Source organism: Danio rerio, chromosome 15 (genome assembly GCF_049306965.1).
Source record: "Danio rerio strain Tuebingen ecotype United States chromosome 15, GRCz12tu, whole genome shotgun sequence".
NCBI classification, from domain to species: Eukaryota; Metazoa; Chordata; class Actinopteri; order Cypriniformes; family Danionidae; genus Danio; species Danio rerio.
In genome coordinates, this window is record NC_133190.1 from 31,149,663 (window position 1) to 31,169,190 (window position 19,528).

Here is a 19,528-nt window from a genome sequence, read left to right on the forward strand (position 1 = left end):
GTACTGTACATTTTAAAGGGCATCTATTTTACAATTTTTTAAAAAAAGTTAAGCCTTTAGTGTTTCCAGAATGTGTCTGAAAAGTTTCAGCTCAAAACACCCACCAGATTATTTATTATACCTTTCAGGATATTAAATGTTTCTGCTTTGAACACACTGTAGCTGTTTTTGTGGCCTGTGTCTTTAATGCTAGTTCTCCCCACCCACCAATCTAACATGCCTGTCAGAGTGTGGCTCATTCTGCGCCTCGTAGGTGTCAGATAAACGGCACAGTGACAGACATGAAGGCAGCAGAAGTGAAGAGTGGGGGGCTCAGCCTGAGAGGGGCACCTCAGCAAATGAGGGCAAAGGGGCAGTGGCTCTAGCCACCAGGCCGCCCCCCTGTGGATGGCCCAGATGAATACACTATACGTACACACAGTTTTGTCGAAACAGCTTACAAAAGATGATTTCATCATAGGTGCCATTTAAATCCAAAAGAAGATCTATATGAAAAAGAAATAATCACTTTTGATCAGTTAAATCCGTTATTTCTCTATAAAAAGTACAAACCTCTTTAAAAGGATTTGTGTGCGCAACAGAAATAGCGATGTTTGTTTTAGAAACAAGTATCTTTGAAGTAGCCTGCCCATAAATATCTTCTTGAGTTGACTTTTCTCATTACACCATGTAAGGGAACAAGTATTTCAACATGGAACAAAATAACACCCATCACCTGTAGCACAACCTTCGAACTTTAAAAGGCAGAGATGAATCAATCTGCAAAGGAAAATATTTTCCCTAAAAACGAGCAGGCCAAAATACCTTGATAATCTTCTGAGGAATGCCGGTCCGAGGAAGCGGAAAGCAAAAGGCAGCGTGTTCATGTGCGCACACACTCATTCTCTCTCCAGGCAGCCAAAGCTAATTAAACAGCGCTTCGATGTAGCGTCTGTTTTAAATAAGACAGTGGGTATTGGACACGAGGTCCAGCTGTGAGCGGGTTTACAGATGTGCGGGGCATGACTAGCGCACACAGCGGGCTTTAAACCTCTGAATCCAACACAGACGCCATGCTAAATCAAATATCCGACTCCCGATGTTCACAGACAAGAGCTAAATTAAGCCATTGAAGAGAAAGAATAAAGAGGCCCAAGAGGTAATCCTGCAGCAAATTGAATTATTCGATGTCAAAAGCCAAACATCTGTAAATGAGAAATCACGCACGAGAGTCAGACAGATGGAGACCCCTCACCTTTATTCCCACGGTCATCTCCCCACGAGTTCTCCACACGCCACTTCTCATAACATGCCTCTTTCCCAACCTGAGGACGAGAGAGAAAGTGTGTCACGGTCACTGTTTTAGGACAACTAGGTTGATTTAGCACAGTGGATAAAGATAATGAATTTTCAGCATCATTACTTCAGTCGTCAGTGTCACACTTCTTGATAATCCGAGTCATCGTCTAAAACTGTCATTTTTTAAGACACATCCTATAAAACATTTATTATCATTGTTGAAAATGTGTTTTTATTATATTTGATACTTTCTGCTTCTCAAAAAATCATTTTGATAATTTTATCCAGCTCCCCTGTTAATCTCCGCTGGAAATGAATGACTTCTGATCTGTCATTTGTGGGATATAGTTCATAGGTAGCTCATTAGGTGCCCGAGAAGAGAAGAATGAACTTTGGACTCACACACAGTGACCTATGAGGGAAAACAGAGTAACTGCTTGTAATTAAAATAGACCGGATGTCTGCAGAGTGTGAGGAAAAAAACAAAACAAAGCAAAAAACCTCCAGGTCACACTGACTGCAATAATGCTAATAAGCAGACAGGGTCATGACCTAAGAAGCATGGTCATTTTTTTTACTGGGAGAACAGCACTCCCCTATCAACAATGAATTACGGACGAGCAAAAAATTTAGGGCTAAACCTTAAACTGACTTAGCGGCAACATTATAAATTATTACTCTATTTTACCCATTTTAGCTGCAACACTGACAAATGCTTTGGTAATAATAACTAGAATTACCCTACAGAATTTAAAATATGCTGTTTTTTTTCATTGTAAATTCACAGAGATATTTAAAGCTCCAGTCTACCATTTGAGATCCTAAAATCAGTCATAAGTGTCAATTGAAATTGAGATTTACACGTCATCTGAAAGCTAAACAAATAAGATTTTCATTAACGTATGGTTAATTATGACAGAACAATATTAGGCCAAGAAACAATTTGAAAATCTGTAATCGGTGTTAAAAAAAAAAAAAAGTAAAGTCTGTCTGGTTCTGGAGTCTGATTGGCTGATAGCCGTGCGATATTCTGCAAACAACAGCACTCGTACAGCCTCTTCACCCTTAGGTATTACTCCGCCAACATACAGCGACAAGCAGAGGGCACTACAATTTGACATATTGCAGATGTTGAACAACATAATATTGCAAGTATGCAGTTTATTTATAAGGATAGTGCCTAATTTAAAATAACTATAATTTCGGAGCATCGGATTCAGTGCATCGGCCGCCATCAGCCATGAGCAGAGCAAAGAAAGTGACTGTTGACATTCCGCCACTAGATGGCGACGGAGACCACATAATAAGTCCTTGGGGGGGTGGAAGCAGGATTTTCTCAGCGCAAGTTTCAAACTACAGCTGAACAGATCATTATAAACCAGGGCAGGGACATTCTAAGTCGAGCTCTCTCTTTTGTATTTTTTGTGCTGTATTTACACCACATAAACTGGTGTTTGCTTTGCTCTGGCTTGTTTGGGGTTAATTATTGTGAAATCCCGATTGCAACAGAAAAATACTGTGAAAAATCTGTAGACTGATGGCACTTCATGCTGTTCAGCCTTCTAATCTTAAAATGTGAGCACCTGTTTTGTCATCACTTTAGATTTTACACTAGAGAATCATTCAAATACTAGTTTTAAAGTGACGTTGGTTAATTAACAACAGTTTCTGTTTTTCTGATGGTCAGCTGCACATGTGAATAAATGGTGGAAGAAAGTAGTTTCTCTTACAAAAGGGTTTTGGAGGCTCTGTGTTTGATTCTCTTTTCATACACACGATGATGCCATTGACATAATAAAAAAATCCCTTTTTAGCTGTCTAAATGAAGTGCTTAGCAATGCACTTCAGTAATTAGATACCTAACCGTGTTTTGATCTACTTATGGTAGGAAATCAAATGATCTATTCAAAATGTTTTCATGGAACATGATTTTTTTTGGTAACACTTTAGTTTAGATCACAATTCATGCTATTAACTACTTGCTTTTTTCCTGCCAATTATTAAGATATTAACTGTTCTTTACTAGTTATAAAGCATGGTCTTATTCTACATCTCTGAACCTACTTAAAACCTAAACCCAACTTCTACCTTACTAACTATTAATAAACAGTTAATTAGTTTATTAAGCTAGTACTGCTTTGGTAATGGTTTGTTAACAGCGTGAATTGTGACAAACTAATGTGCTACTGATTTTGTCTTGTTTTCAATGTTGGCCCATACAAAGTAATTTTGGATACAACTAAAAAAAATAATCACACCACCACAAAACCAATAGTTTTGTAGTACAGGTATGGGTGCAAGATTTGGAAAAAAAATCCAATTGCGATTTAACTGATCAAAATTGCTAACTAAAATGTGATTTACTACCATTTCATAAAAGACTTACAGGTTTGATGTGGTAGTTTTTAAAGCACCAAAGTATAATCAAGTATCAAGAATCAAGACAGTGTAATCAAGTATAATCATACGGTACGCTACACTATGCTACTGTTTAAGTAAAACCTCTTAAACATTGCTTTTACCAATAACGTCAGTTGTCATGACAATAAGAAAATAACGACAGTATCTTAAATTCAATTAAATGAATTATATATTAAATCTTAAATATAAAGCTATATAAAACCTTTACATTATATATTTACACATTGTTCAGGATAATATGCTCATGAACTGTCAGAAGTTCCACAAACGATATGCTTGTTACAATATTTGATAGCACATTGAAATAATCGCACATTTTTAAATCAATTAAACGTGTCTAAGTTCAAGGTCACTAATTTAGTGGCAAAAAAAATTACTGCAAATAAAACATGAGGTTTTGTCTCTTGCACACCCGAGGGCTGTAAACACATCCATTCTCTCCTTTGGAATGGCATAACGCCCCTATTTATTTGCAGTCTGGAGCCTTGTATAATAATGCAAACGTGTTTGGCAATGCATGTTGTTTTTGATCATGCTGTTTTTCGCAATACCTTGTCAGTAACTGCGGTCAGGATCATGGCGTGGGTCATCATCGAGTCTCCGTAGATCAACCTTTCTGCTTTAGAGAGGTTTTTGACAGAGACGCCGAACACTAGGTCATGGTTAAACCTACAAAAATATACAGAGAATGCTCAGTGTCAGAAACATTCAGAAATGTCTGACCTTTTAAAGTAGCAATACTCACACATTCATGTCATTGATTCCTAGTTTACTGTGGAAATGTTTGCCCACATCACACCCGAACCACACTGCCTGGTGAGAAGAAAGACAATAATTAATACAGCAATAATGAAATCCATTTTCAGATGCTGCCTGCTAGCGTAACTTTCTTATGTAACGCTCTTAACTGTGCTAAATGACAGCAACATTTATTTTTAAACAAATCTCCAAAAGCAACATAAAATAATGCAAAAACCGTACACTTATGTAGGCATGTAAACCTCAACGAGTGAGAAAAAAAATTCCCTGTGAATCATTTATAATTGTAACATTTAGTGGTATATAATTAAGTCTGATGCTGTTGAAATATGTGGATGGACAAAATGATCAGGCCACTTAAAGAGTATTTAGCCACTGAGATTTGTTTTAGAGCTTTCATATTCTAAAGCTACTTCTTTAAAGAGACAAAAGCACAGAAAAAAAACATTATATTATAACCATCAAAATATTTTGTAACAGATTCACCACCTTTAACAATTAAAAACAACTGAAACGGGGATAATCCCCTAATAGCGATTAGACCCGGACAATTTGATTTTGAAGCATCCATGTGGAGAGCAAATCTGGAAAGAGTTCTGAGGATTTGGGTAGAAAAAGAGAGATTCTTAATGCATTTCGCTGAATTATTCATGGGATTTATCGGAAATTAAATCAGAAGAGCAGACCACAAGTGCGCAGTATATGTTGTCTTTTTTCATATTCTTACAACGGAATACAAAAGAAAAAATAATAATCAAGAAATGAATGCAGAGGACTGACAAGACTCCTTCCATTAGATACTGTTGATATAACATGTTACAATAAAATACCTAGTGTCGTGTCAATAAGTAGAAGAATTGATTTAATTTTATATTTTATTCATTCATTCTCCCCTTATGTTGTAAAACATGGCTTTGGGTGAATTAATAAATATTAAATGGTGGATAAATTGTAAAAAGTTTGCTATTTACCTAATCCATTATGTGGTGTATGTACATTCTAGGTATTCTTATTTAGAAAGCACAATTCTCATATCAATTTTGCTACTGTACACTACCTGACAAGTCTTGTCGCCTACCCAAGTTTTAGGAACAACAAATCATAAGTTGACTTCTAGTTGATCATTTGGTATCGGAAGTTGCTTATATGAAAGGCAAAGGCCTCTAAATTACGCTTATTTTAACAAAATTAAATATGATCATGCCTTGATTTTTAATGATATGAATAGGACAGCAAGGTCCGACTTTGCTCAGACAAAAGTCTTGTCACTTAACAGAAATAATGTACAGTATATGTACAGAAGTGATGGAGCAGTGGGAAAAGAATTAATTTTGTGTATGACTCCTATGAGCTTGGAGGAATGCATCCATGCATCTCTGCAATGACTCAAACAACTTATTAATGAAGTCATCTGGAACGGCAAAGAAAGTGTTCTTGCACGACTTCTATAGTTCATCAACATTTTTTGGAATAATCTTCAATGCCTCCTCCTTTATCTTACCCCAGACATGCTCAATAATGTTCAAGTCTGGTGACTGGGGTGGCCAATACTGGATAGAGAGAGAGAAAGAGGGTGAGGGAGAAGGTGAGGTGGTGAGTCGCACACCTAGTGATCTGCAGTTTGGCAGTATTCCTGGTTTCGACCGAAGAGAAGGGAGACTTGGTAAATACGAACTAGAGGTCTGCATTCCCGCTGCTGTATCGCGGGAGCCGACCAGATTTCTAGTGGTCCGGGAATGAATTTTGCGCATCCGCTTGGATTCTGTTTATTTGTTTGTTTGTGTGTGTGTGTGTGTACCGGGGTAAAATAGTGAGGAGGTTTGACGCTATTAAAATTTGGATACCGCCCAAGCCTAATATGAAATGCAAAAACTTTAAAGCTCAATATCTCCAAATCACCCTGATCATGGTGGAAACCTATTGGCTTCTAGATTTTACCTCTCCTTTCTTGATGGAATCTGCAGCGGCTTTCTTGAGCAGCTCCACAGGCTGGTTGTTGTATAGTGTTTTGCGACCGCCCACCATGTTGCTCAAGAACTCTACTGTGTACAGCTTCCCATAGGGGTTTTGAGGTCGAGGATCATTAACCAGGCATATCTGCACAGAGATCATATACAGTAAATGAGTGAGAATGAACGCAGTGCTGGAGCTGAAGGAGTCTGTGCTGCTCAAACCTTGTCCTGGAGATTATAGAGAGGCTTGACGTGTTCTGTGTAAAACTCCAGAGGTGTTAAAGGGCCCAGGTGGTGGAAGTTCTTGTCCTTGTCCCGGTATTCCCAACAGATGGTGTCTGGAGGACTGCCCAAACACACACTGGCCACCCGAAACACCTGAACACATTATTAAAGAATGAAAGAAAAAATACAAATGGAACTCAAATTGGATCACTATTGGCACACGTAAAGGATTAATTCGATAGACAATTGTAACTATTGGTTTTAGCCTGTTGAAAGTACTTGTTCTTGTCAGGCATATTTAGAGCAAAAACCATTTGATGAAATTAAAAGATTTTAAATCTTTACTTTATATGCACTTTCAAACCACTGAATTTTAACTTTGTGTCAGCAAAACGCTTTAACAGTTTAAAATATACAACACTACTAGAAATTAGAGTTGGGCAATTTTGACCAATTTGGCATCGTATGATCTCTAAAGTAAAACATCGTGATGGATGATGGCATCGTCGTCGTTATGAATAATTCATTAATTCATAACAAATTAATTTTGTAGCCTACCGTTTTAACTACCTCACCCACAGGGTCTTTGTTTTACCCATAACCAAACCATAAATAAAGATAAGCTACACACAAATTACCACCTGTTAATCACTTTTTCTGATCTGTATCGTTTTAACGGCGTCGACAAACTTGGTTTTGGTTAAAAAAGGTGCACAACCAACAGGAACCAACTAACAGTATCTGAGGTTTTCGCTAAAATTGCTAAGTACAAGTGTGAAAGTGAAAGATAGAAACAGTGCACTGACGCTGTGACACGTTACCTGACAGATTTAAAAGGCAGAAGAATCGTTAGATAGAGACCAGATTAATTAAATATTACGTTTAACAACTATAGTGAGACGTGATCCAGCAGTACATCCTTGATGAACTGTCCGATGTGCACTGCTCTCTGGGCTGACTGCTGGAGCTCAGATGCTGCAGCGCATGTCAGTGTGTGTTTCTGAGTGTGCGTGTGGTTTTCAGCGATATAGTGAGGAAGGAGGGCTTTCCAGAAATGCTACGTGAAACGACAGTGTGGGCGTAGATCGTTTTCGTTCTAAAATGCCATTTTAAAACTAAGACTTAGTGTAAACAGGGCCATGTTGGGTTTTTTTCGCAAATGGGTTGCTGCTGTGACAAGGTCGCGATGTCGGCTCAGTATCTTGATGGCTATAGGTCATCAGCGATGGACAATGGCATCGTTAATCGACCCAACCCTATTAGGGATGCCCTGATCGATCGGCTGGAGATCGGTATCGGCCAATAATCATTTAATGACTCGATCAGTAATCGCTGATCAGGCCGATTTCAAGAACTGATTGCAAATGTATGTTTATACGTTTACAAGCAAAGAAAGATGCACTTGCACACCAAGGTTATACATACAGCAGCTACTGTATGTATTTAGGCCTTTTTATATAAAAAAAAAACCCTAAACTGAGAGTTCTATATTTATGAAAATATTCCAAGTTCACTAAAACCTGGCTGGAAATATTAGAATAAAAAAAACTTTAAAATTGTATTTTTTTTTTACATAAATATATTTAATGACATGACGTCTTGTTATTTATGCAGGTTTAACTGCTTCATGCATCAAATAACTATTTATTGATTGAGATGTTGAATTCTTTCATCCTTTGCAATGTTTCCAAATTGTATTGTTTTATTGTTAGTAAAGCTGCTTTTGACCATAACATGTTTACACCTAAATAGTAAAAAAAAAAAAAAAAAGACCTGCTTCAGGGATTATATGCAGCATCCTTCATTTATTCTCTTAAGAATAAATAATTAATTCTCTTAAGAGCATCATACTCAGAAGGAAAATGTGCTTTACGCATCAGAATCGGTACTCAGAAGCATCAGAATCGGTACTCTGTATCAGCTGATCACCATGACAAGGTATCAGTACTCTGTATAGGCTGCAAAAACCCTGATCAGAGCATTCCTAAACAATACTTGAATTATTGAATTTTTAGATTTAAGACAGGTCAGATTTTATACAAATACATGGTTGATTTTAGAACTGCAAGTATATTTTGTGTCTCCAAAAGAAATATTTTATTTCTTTTCAAAAACAACATGTTTACTCTACTAAATTAAAGGATCATTTGCCTGGAACCTCTTATTTCTGTGTTATTTATAATTTCAATAATATTTTTGTGTCTGCCCCAATATTCTGGTAAAATTAAGATAGACCAATAGCAGATTAGTTATTTTTCAACCCTGTTATTGTGAAACTTTGTACTTACTTTTTAAAAACTATAACATGTTCTGTTTTAGAGATGCCGTGTGGTTTGAGGTTAGCATCTTGCGCTAAAGCACAAAATCGTGGAAAATTTCAACGTTGTTAGTGAATAAAAGTTCAACAAAATATGTTAAACACCAATTAGTAAAAAAATCAAATGTACCCCATCACATTAAGCATTTTGCAGAATTACAATAAATATTTGGATTAGTTTGTAATGGATTAGTTTATCATACATTATACATTTGTTTTACATCATTCCAGTTTACAGAAAATTAATGGAAAAAATGCTTGAAATGTACCCAATTTTAGAACAAGTCACGTTACAATGAATGACGATGGAACATTATTGCACCCACATCCGTGACCAACCAAACCACTACTCATTTGAATTGAGAAAATATTTGTTTATGACCACTTTTTAGTCATATATCACACATTAAAGTGAATTTTATATAAGTCTATTATACAGTCTATGGACTTGCTGTATCACAGACACCAATGTTTTAACATTTTTTTTTTAAATTAGCACTTTCTATAGCCATCTGATATTAGGCATGCACATATTTATGGCAATTGTGATTTTTGAAAGTATTACATTGCTTTGTAAATGTTTGTTATTTGTTGAGTCTTCCCATACAGTTGAACATAGCGATTGGACCCGAAAGCCACTTCGCATGACTTCACACTTAATAAGCACATTGACAATTTATTTTCACAAACATAAATTGAAACATTAAAGTAGACATATTACTTGCTTTTTATATATTTTCTGTGTATACAAAATACATTTTATTGCATAAACACACCAAGACACCTCAGCTTATGTTTATGATTTTTTTCAGGATACATTAATGGACAAAACGTTCAGAAGACCATCTGTATTTAAATTGAAAAGTCTTCACTGTTATGTTTAATTAATTAAAGACATCCACTTCATTAACGACGGAGAAATTTGTTAAAATAAATAAAGCGCAGTGATCCTAAACTGAATGGTAGTGTTCATAATGTAAGTTCTCAATCATTATGAATCCTAAGCATCCAAAATGAAAGCTCATTTAAGTTTGAACTCTAATGCCAAATGATTTAAGATCAGATCCTAAATGGGAAAAAGTGGAAAAACAATCTGCAAGCTTACGCTTTAACCAGATGAAGCAGAGATGAGCACTAAAAACACAAACAGTGTGTGTGAGGCGTTCAGTGTTTGACTTTGCTACTCTTTATTCTGAACTCAAACTGTTTTTACTTCTCAGAACTTCGCCTTTGTTACTCCAATCCCAGGCATTTCCTGCTCTCTCCTAACCGCAGCCTCAGCTTTACATATTGAAGCAAAGATTTCTTGTGGCCAAGATTAACTTGACCCTGATAATACACATTTTTTTGGTCATCGCAAACGCACAGGCAGGAAACTGGACAGATAAGATGCGTCTTTTTTGCTTTTTTCCCCTTTTGGCATTTACAAGTAAAGGCATCTACAAGCACATGCATATTGATGGCATTTCATGCCGTTCAGCCTTATAATCCTAAAATGTGAGCAAAATCATCGGTTTTATCAGCACTTTAGACATTATGCTAGAGAATCATTCAAACACTAGCTCTAAAGTGACGTTGGAGAATTAGTAACTGTTTCTGCTGTTCTGACATCAGCTGCAGTTGTGAATGAATGGCGGAAGAAAGTATTTTCTTGACAGAAGGGTTTTTAGACTGTTTGATTTCCTTTTTTATATAAAGGATTATGCCATCAAACTGTTGTACAAATGCAATATCACACTCATAGCAGTGTGATGTGGCTGTATATCATCACTGGTGGGACACTAAGCATGCCTCCCCACCAGTGTCGATATACAGCCACATCACACTGCTACGAGTGGGATATTACTCATATATAGTCTCATATTTTAATAGTGATTTTAGCTCCCCTCTGGAGTTTGGCAGTATAAATCATCCACTTACATTTGCAAAACATTATTTCGATTCATCGCAAGGACTTAACCTTTACAAGTGTCCACAATGACCCTTTTGTCAATCTATTGTACATTATAGACGCTCTTCAGAGTAGAGTTTTTCTCCATCTCTTCTCTCACCCCATCCCAGCCCTATCCTGGAAAAAAGAGCCATTTAGCGTTAAAGTTTGTTTTCTCAATCCAGTCTTCCCGGAGGGAGAGTAAACAGTGACGGCGCCCGGCCCTCTTTCCTCCCTGTTGACCTGCCGTTGGACCCAGATGCTCAAACCGCACAAACAGCCTTGCCGTCGCACGCTCTCACATCCTCTCTCCTCCTTGCCAGGTTAGATAAACGCACAGTCCGTACAAATAACACTGGTGCTTTTTTTTGGCCTGTTGAAAAGTGGCGCTCACACTAAACAATGGCTGAGGCTCAGTGACGTTAGTTGAGAGTCAGCGAGTCAATATTGAAACACCTGTCTGAGGCTGGGTGGCCATCGGGACCAGGGGCACAACCGGGGGAAGATGAGCCCGCCACAGACACAGTGGAAATCTTTTCTTTAAGAATAACGAAACGTGTTGTCCAAAAGCAGTAAATCTCATCTGCTCCTGCCCTTGTGTCATGCCTTAGCTTTGGATAATGTAGGATTGAGTGAGTCATAGTAACTGGCCGTATGGATGCGGTGTTATCCTGAAATCAAAAGTGCATTTGTGTGGATGGAATAAAGCCACGGGGAATCTAATCTGATTGCTGGTGCTCATGAGGGTAACGTGAGATCATATGAGGCTTATTTTGTTGTTACTGGCCCTTATAAGTAACAGTAAGAGAAGTAGGAAAACAAATTGCAACACAAATGATACTGTATATATATATATATATATATATATATATATATATATATATATATATATATATATATATATATATATACATACATTTTCTGTTTTATTTATGTTTATTTTTATTATTTTAGTTTATATATATATATATATATATTTATATATATATATATATATATATATATATATATATATATATATATATATATATATGTGTGTGTGTGTGTGTGTGTGTATATATATATATATATATAAACAAAAAACTAAAAACAAGATTCCACAGAGCTAAATGAAAATAACAGACAAATAAGACAAAATAGTTTAAAAAATGCAAACCAAATTCAACGCAAGTCCTTAAAAGGTACAAATCACAAAAAACAATAAATAAAAACAATCCTTCATTTAAAAAAACAATAAACTACAATTAACCAAATAAATATAAATTAATTAAACTGAATGACCTAATTAGCTATAAAATCAACAAAATGCAAAGACAACAAATTTTAAAACAACAACAAAAAAAATAGAGGAAAAAGCTTAGCATTCAAATGAATGGCTTAAATAATAATCTTAAACAATAAGATAAACAAATAAAGAAGTAATCAGCATTCGAAGTAGATCAAAACATTTCTACACAGTTGCCTTTTTTCAAATTCTTTTGAACCCACACACACACACACACACACACACACACACACACACACACACACACACACACACACACACACACACACACACACACACACACACACAGCGGTAACAGCACTCGTCCAGCCTCTTCACCCCTGTGTATTACTCTGCCCAAATAGAGCAACAAGTAGAGAACACTACAGTTTGACAAATATTGCTGCTGTTGGATAACATCATGTACTTTTGAGGATTTTTTTTTAGTGGAGAAAATAGTTATTTAGATTGCAACTATGCAGTTTATTTATAAGGATAGGGCCTATTTTAAAATACTTATAATTTCTGAGAGACCGCATTGGCGGCCATTAGCCTGTCATTGAGCAGACCGCAAAGACGGTTGACGTTGTCCATCCACAAAATGGCGACAGAGACTGCATAATAAGCCCTAAGAGGAAAACTACAGCTGAGGAAATCATTATAAAACAGGTAAAAGACTTTTTAAAGTCGATTTCTATCTTTTTTATGTTGTAGTATTTATACCATATAATTGTAGTGTGTCGAGTATGAGATGGGACTCATCTTAAAGTCTGTTTCTAATGAATCTCCTGTTTTCGCTACTGCAGACTAGTTCAGTAAACAGAAAGAAAGAAGAAATGCCTGCATGTGTTAAGCGTTTTTCCTTATCACAAACGCAACAGGAAAGTTCATCTGGTGGTAATTGCGTTCTTTTGGCTTTTTCGGGGTTAATTATTGTGATCTCCCTATTGCAACAAAGTAATACTGAGAAATCTCTGTAAACTGATGGCATTTCATGCCGTTCCGCCTTATAATCTTAAAATGTCAGCAAAATCAAGTGTTTTGTCATCACTTTAGACATTACGCCAGAGAATCATTCAAATACTAGTTGTAAAATGAAGTTGGTGAAGTAGCAACAGTTCCTGCTGTTCTGATGTCAGAGCGAGCAGAACTGTTGCGCATGGAAAAAAAAAACTTGCAATGCTTTTCTCACCACTTTTGGAGCTGGTTGAAGCAGTGCGAAAGCCGGGGATGCAGAAACACTGGAAGATGCTTTCACAACAACACCGTGGCGGCGCTTCAAGTGAGATTTCAGATTAGTCGGACTGCCCGCGTATTTTACAGATGCGCGGCACATTTTGCAAATTGCATCTGTCCTGTCATGTCGTCCATCCTTAAATCCATAATGTTGCCATACTTTAGATTTAAAACTCAGTGGGGAATAAAATGTTTGTTTTGCTTCTCGCGCTTTCTGAGGGCGCTCCACTAGCTTCATCCGCACACCTGATACACTGAGTTGTAGTGTGTGCACATCCGCAAATCCGTTGCTAAGGCTTACTTTATGTAGGTCGATTAAATTATGCGCCAAAAACAGGTTGACAACACTTGTTAATAAATAAAAAATACATTCTATATAAAAAATATAAGCTGTATCTCGGAAAAATCGATGCATCTCGCAAAAACCGATGCATCTCGATTTGCTTCCAAAATTTCATTCATCCTCTGCTGCTCAACCGATGCACTCGCATCGTGCACGCGCATGACCGCGTATCGATACATATCGGTTAATCTTCCCATCCCTAATATATATATATATATTTTTTTTTTTTTTTAAATACACATACAAATATATATATATATATATATATATACTAATAAATTATAATTTAAAACAATGATACTAAGACTTATTATTTCAGCTAGCCAAGAGAATGCTTCTCATTTAACACATTTATATAAAGTATAACAAAATTCCCCAAATTAAGGCTAAAGCAAAACACGTCACTTCTTATTCAAGTCTAGTTTATCTGGCTGATCTCAAGCACCTGCTCCTGATTAAAAACATGCCCTCATGAGGGCACGAGGTGCTGCATGTATGAATACACCATATACATGTTTGCTGACAAGAAAAGCAACACACGGGCCAGATGTGTTACGTCAAGAGTTTTCCACGTGCAAACAATTGGTGATGCAAATATGAACATTGTAAAGATGCAAGACGGCACAATCCCAGAAGCTTGTGGGAAGGTGCTCTTTTTGGTCTATACAGCTGCCAGACTGGGGCACAGAGACCGCAATGCTGATCCCATCATTTAGTGTTTGCTTGTTTGTTTGCATCTGCTCCTCCAGTAAACAGAGGAAAGTTCGTCAGAGGACAGTGTGTCGATAATTTGGTTTTCTGCTTTTGTTTCATGGCAGATATGACACAAAGCAAGCCAAAATATAATTCAGAACATTAACGGATGATCCATTAAAGCTCATGCTTGGCCAACAAATATGCTTGATTGATTAACTTGAACTTTTCTTGTAAACATAAAACACATTTGGTTTTCTACGACAAACAAAGTTAGGGTTAGAGAGAGTTCCAGAATGTCTCTGCAGAGAATGATCCATAACCACAGATCTCAGCTGAAAAACACTGCACATTCCTCTTTTTCACTTCTAGAATCTGAAAGCGCATGCTAGGATATGACAGCTAAAATCACAATGTTTATACACCAATCATGATAAACAGTGACGAAAGTGGGCACATTTTGTTTGAATAATTTCATAACCGATGACCAATAAGGATAAAAATAATTTTAAATCCTCTGTCTTGCTGTCTTGACTAGTCAGCTTAAATTATTTGCATTTCAGAGGGGCGTACCAAGTCAAGCAGGAGAAATTTGATTATTATTAAATATAAGATTTGTTTGCATAATCTCAAGGACAGATCTACATTGTTTAATAGATTTTATTAATTATTATTTTTTACACTTTACATGTTGAAATACAACTGTAAGTTTTACATTTTTTTTCAAAAACAGTTTAATAAATGTGATTGTGACATCTCATATGAGGCTGTGAATTGCAAATAAGCTTTTATTTTATTGAAAATACTGACATATACAGTTGAAGTCAGAGTTATTAGCCCCCCTGAATTATTAGCCACCCCCCGTATATTTTTCCCCCAATTTCTGTTTAACATACTGATTTTTTTCAACATTTCTAAATATAATAGTTTTAATAACTCATTTCTAACAACTTATTTATTTTATCTTTGCCATGATGACAGTACATTATTTTAGAATATTTTACCAGACACTTTTCAAGATACTAGTATTCAGCCTAAAGTGACATTTAAAGGCTTAACTAGGTTCATAGGGCAAGTTACGGTAATTAGGCAAATCATTGTATAACAGGTTTGTTCTGTAGAGTATTGAAAAAATACTGCCTAAGGCAAGGGTCTCAAACTCTAATTGGCGGGGGAGCAGTTCATCTTAGGACAACAGACATGAAATTTATATTTCAAGCATTACCTGTCACCAGTGATAATGCAAAATCAGCATGTTTATTGTGTCACACATCAGCTGCTGAAATATATCTGTGGTTGTTGTGTGTATGGCCAAGCGTTAGACACACACTCGGTCATTCTTCCACAGAGTATATGCAGTCAAATCTCTATGGCCCAGTTTCACAAACCAGGACTATACCTTAGTTAAACTAGGCTATTTAAGCCACATTTATAAAAATGGCCTAATAAAAATACATTACTGGTGTGCACCTGCAGACAAAAAATGACTCTGAGTCAATGACATATTTTAAGACATCTCACTGCAAGTTATTTTCAGTTGAGACAGCTCAAACATGCAATTTAATCCATGACTAGCTTTAAACCTTGTTTGTGAAACCAGAGGTAATTTTTTGTTTCTTGTTGTACATATTAAAGGGGTAATTTAAATTTTTATGAAAATACTACAAATAATAGGCATAATAATTATTATTTTGTCTCAACCAATTGTATTGTCCCAATAGCGCAAGAACAGCAGAAAGCAGTTTGGGTAACTGAAGGGACTTTACTGGCAATTGTTCTTCTCAATATCTTTCTTTTTTTTTTTGTAAAACTGCAACAAAGAGGGGGAAAGTGTGTACACATTCACATTTATTTTAACAAGTTCAATTCAACCAGCAGTACAATTTTACTAATATTTTTTATGCAAATCTTAATGCGCAAATGAGGAAAATCTAATAAATGCGACCATTTTAATTGAATATTTGCAAAATTATCATATTTGTTGCACCACCAGCATAACGTGTAAGCCACGAAGAAGGGTTTGTACAACAAAATACAGGTGGTATAAAACTGATAATAATATAACGACCCTTGAATATTTACAAAAATAGAGCTTTAGGAAAAATAGAGCACTTACAGACACATGTATTTTAACATTTAAATCAGCCCAACAATTAAAACACATATGTGTTACTCTCGACCACACACTGAGAGAAAATGAAAGTAAAAATAATCTAAATGCAGTACTTTTAAATGTAGACTAGGTGGTGGGTCAAAACCACAAGTGGCTAGATGGGACTGCACAACAAGTGGTTCAAAAACATATGTTTTGGCGAGTCGAATCTCATATTTTTGACATCAGTTGCGGGCCAGAGGGAGGTGTAGGGCGGGCTGTAAATGGCCTGCAGGCCGGTGTGGTGTGAAATTGAGTCCCCCCTGTTATCGAGTCCACTTAGGACCCCTAAGGGATAATATGTGATGAATGTCTAATCAAAAGCTATTATTATGATACCTTGTTGTGTGGCTAATCAGAGCTTCATTAGCTTATTGTAGCCAGGAGATGAACGGTAGGTGTGACTATAAGTATAACTATATATAACAATATATATGTATAAGCTGTAGCTAGCACATAAGCTAACTAAACAGTATAAAAGAAAAATGCTCATTTTTATAACCCATGCATGCCTTTAATTATACATGAGAATACGAAAGGGTCAATAAAACGCATATACATGACATTTTAATGGTGAAATGAAATAGTCACTTTTTACATTCTATAAATTATGAACGTGATTTCATATTCTGTACTTTATAATTAGGCACTACAAACTATACCTATTTCAACTCCAGTAAAACAATAGGATCATTCTGGGTCCTATAGACAGGACCAATTCTCAGGGGGGACTCAATTTCTTATGACACTGGAAGTTTGAGACCCCTGGCCTAAAGGGTCTGATATTATTGACCTTAAAATGTTTTTTTTATTATTATTATTATTATTAAAAGTATTCTACAGAAAAATTATTATAGAAAGTGTGATGTGAAAAAATTAAAATGTCTTTTTTCAAAATGTCTCTTTTAAACATCATTTGGGAAATATTTAAAAAAGAATAAAACAATTCACAGGCCGGCTAATAATTTTGACTTCAACTGTTTAATCGCCTTTCATTTAAAAAAAAAAAACAGATATGAATTTTGTCCATTATAGCCCAGCCCCAAGTCTGAATCATTAATACAAGACCCTACCCTATTCTGACTGACCATCTGAATGTTGAGGCTCATCAAATCAGGCAACTTTCTTCAGTTCTTCTTTTATCAAAATTTCTTAAGATGTGATTTGTATCCTCACTTTGCTGTTTTAGCTGAAAGGATTGTGCTCTTTCTCTACTACAGCTCGTCTGCTAGGTTTAAAATGTTGTGTGTTCAGAGATTGTTCATACTGTGTTTAGGACCAGTGTTTGTTTGAGTTATGGTTGCCTTATATCATCAGCTCAAACAAGTCTGCTCATTCTCCTCTAACCGCTGACATCAACAAGGGATATTCATCCGCAAAACTGCCACTCACTGGTATTTTTTCTTTTTCAGACCACTCTCTGTTACTCTAGAGAAAGTTGTGCTTGAAACTCCCAGAAGATTAGTGGTTCCTGAAATATTAAGACCAGACCTTCTGGCGCCAACAACCATGTCTCATTCAAAAGTCACTTAAATCAACATTTTTCCCCATTTTGACGCTCAGCTTGAACTTATTAGATCTTCTTGACCACATCTACATACCTAAATTCATTGAGTCGCCCCAAAAGTAATAGTATTAGATATTTGTGTTAGCAAGTAGCCAAACATGGGTACCTAAAACAGTCGGTGAGTCAATATATATTAACTAATGTTATTAGACTATAGAATAGAATATTGGACTTCATTGGAATACAGGATTCTCATTTAATTGCCTCACAGACCATGTTGGCAATCAGGGTTTACCCTTACAATGATTTTCTTCATATTTAAAAATAATTTTTGCAGTCTCTTTAGGGAATAATCTATTGCATTCCTTAAGTGTTGGGTTCAGTCTTGGGACCCCCAATATGCACCTTAGTATAGATAAACAAAAAATAGGGCGTTTAATAACATCTGTACGATGATAACTCACAAAATGATGTTGAAACACAACAATAATTAATCAATTCAAAATCTGCATGGATGTTTGGTTGAGGTTATGTGTTGGTTGGCTAACAGTTTTCTGTAACTGACGGAAAATAAGTAACAAGGGAATTCAGGAGGACTGGCTCAATTACTGGAGAAAATCTTTTTAGAATAAAAAAAAAAAAAAAGATTTTGAGCTTAATTTTTTTTTCTCCCAATTTTAGACCTAAATCTATAGCTAGGATGTGAATGTGTCTGAATGATCTTATTGGCTAGAGTGGACGTAAATGCGCTCTTTCCGGCTTCTGCGATCACACAGAGCAGTATTCCAGCAAATTCGTGTTGTGCCAAGAAATGCACCCCTGCCGCAAAATGCACAGTCTTTCATTAGCATTCTCAGTCTACATTTAAAAAAATTATAAAAATCAAAGGCCATAATTGATAAAAATGCAAAATGATTATTATTTTGATGAATAAAGCAAGTACAAGAAGTAAAACGCATTTTAAAGCACACTAGGTTAACAAACAAATGTAAAATAATAATATCGACTGCAGTGTAGCCTAAAATTAGGCTTTTTGGAGGGTTTTAAACATTTTTATTTCATTTAGGCTACAATTTCAGACATTTAGGCTATATGGAACACATAAAATTGTTGTTGCGGTTTTGAACTAAACCGCACAAACAATTTACTTGATCTCATCTATACTGTATTTAAAGTCAATCTATTTATTTATTTTCTATTTTTTTAAATTGATTTATTTATTTATATATCTTCTGTAAGGGAAGGGTTCAGTTCATGAAACTCACCTCAGTCACTCTCATTAGTGTAATAACTTTTATTATATTTATTATTATTTATAAGCAATTTCAGTTAATAGATTGATAAATACATTTTAGAGGGGGTGCACTGTTACCACTATATAATGTTATAACTTCTCTTTTCCAAAAATGTTCTGGAACGAATTTACTGGTATTTTCAAAAAAGGTTTGTTA

The 19,528-nt window shown here is 35.8% G+C and overlaps 1 protein-coding gene across 9 annotated transcripts in view; it reads right to left on the reverse strand.

The window, feature by feature from the left end:
- blmh (bleomycin hydrolase) overlaps positions 1-19,528 on the reverse strand; it is a 60,084-nt gene that overhangs the window by 24,638 nt on the left and 15,918 nt on the right. For all 9 annotated transcript variants that reach the window (XR_012390388.1, XR_012390387.1, XR_012390392.1 and 6 more), the window contains 5 exon segments: positions 6,633-6,788; positions 6,397-6,555; positions 4,445-4,512; positions 4,251-4,368; positions 1,235-1,304 (listed from right to left, as the gene is read on the reverse strand). Coding sequence is in view for 3 of the 9 variants with exons in the window: in XM_073922790.1 (XP_073778891.1) it covers positions 1,235-1,304; positions 4,251-4,368; positions 4,445-4,512; positions 6,397-6,555; positions 6,633-6,788 (571 nt within the window). In the remaining 6 variants the exon portion in view is untranslated.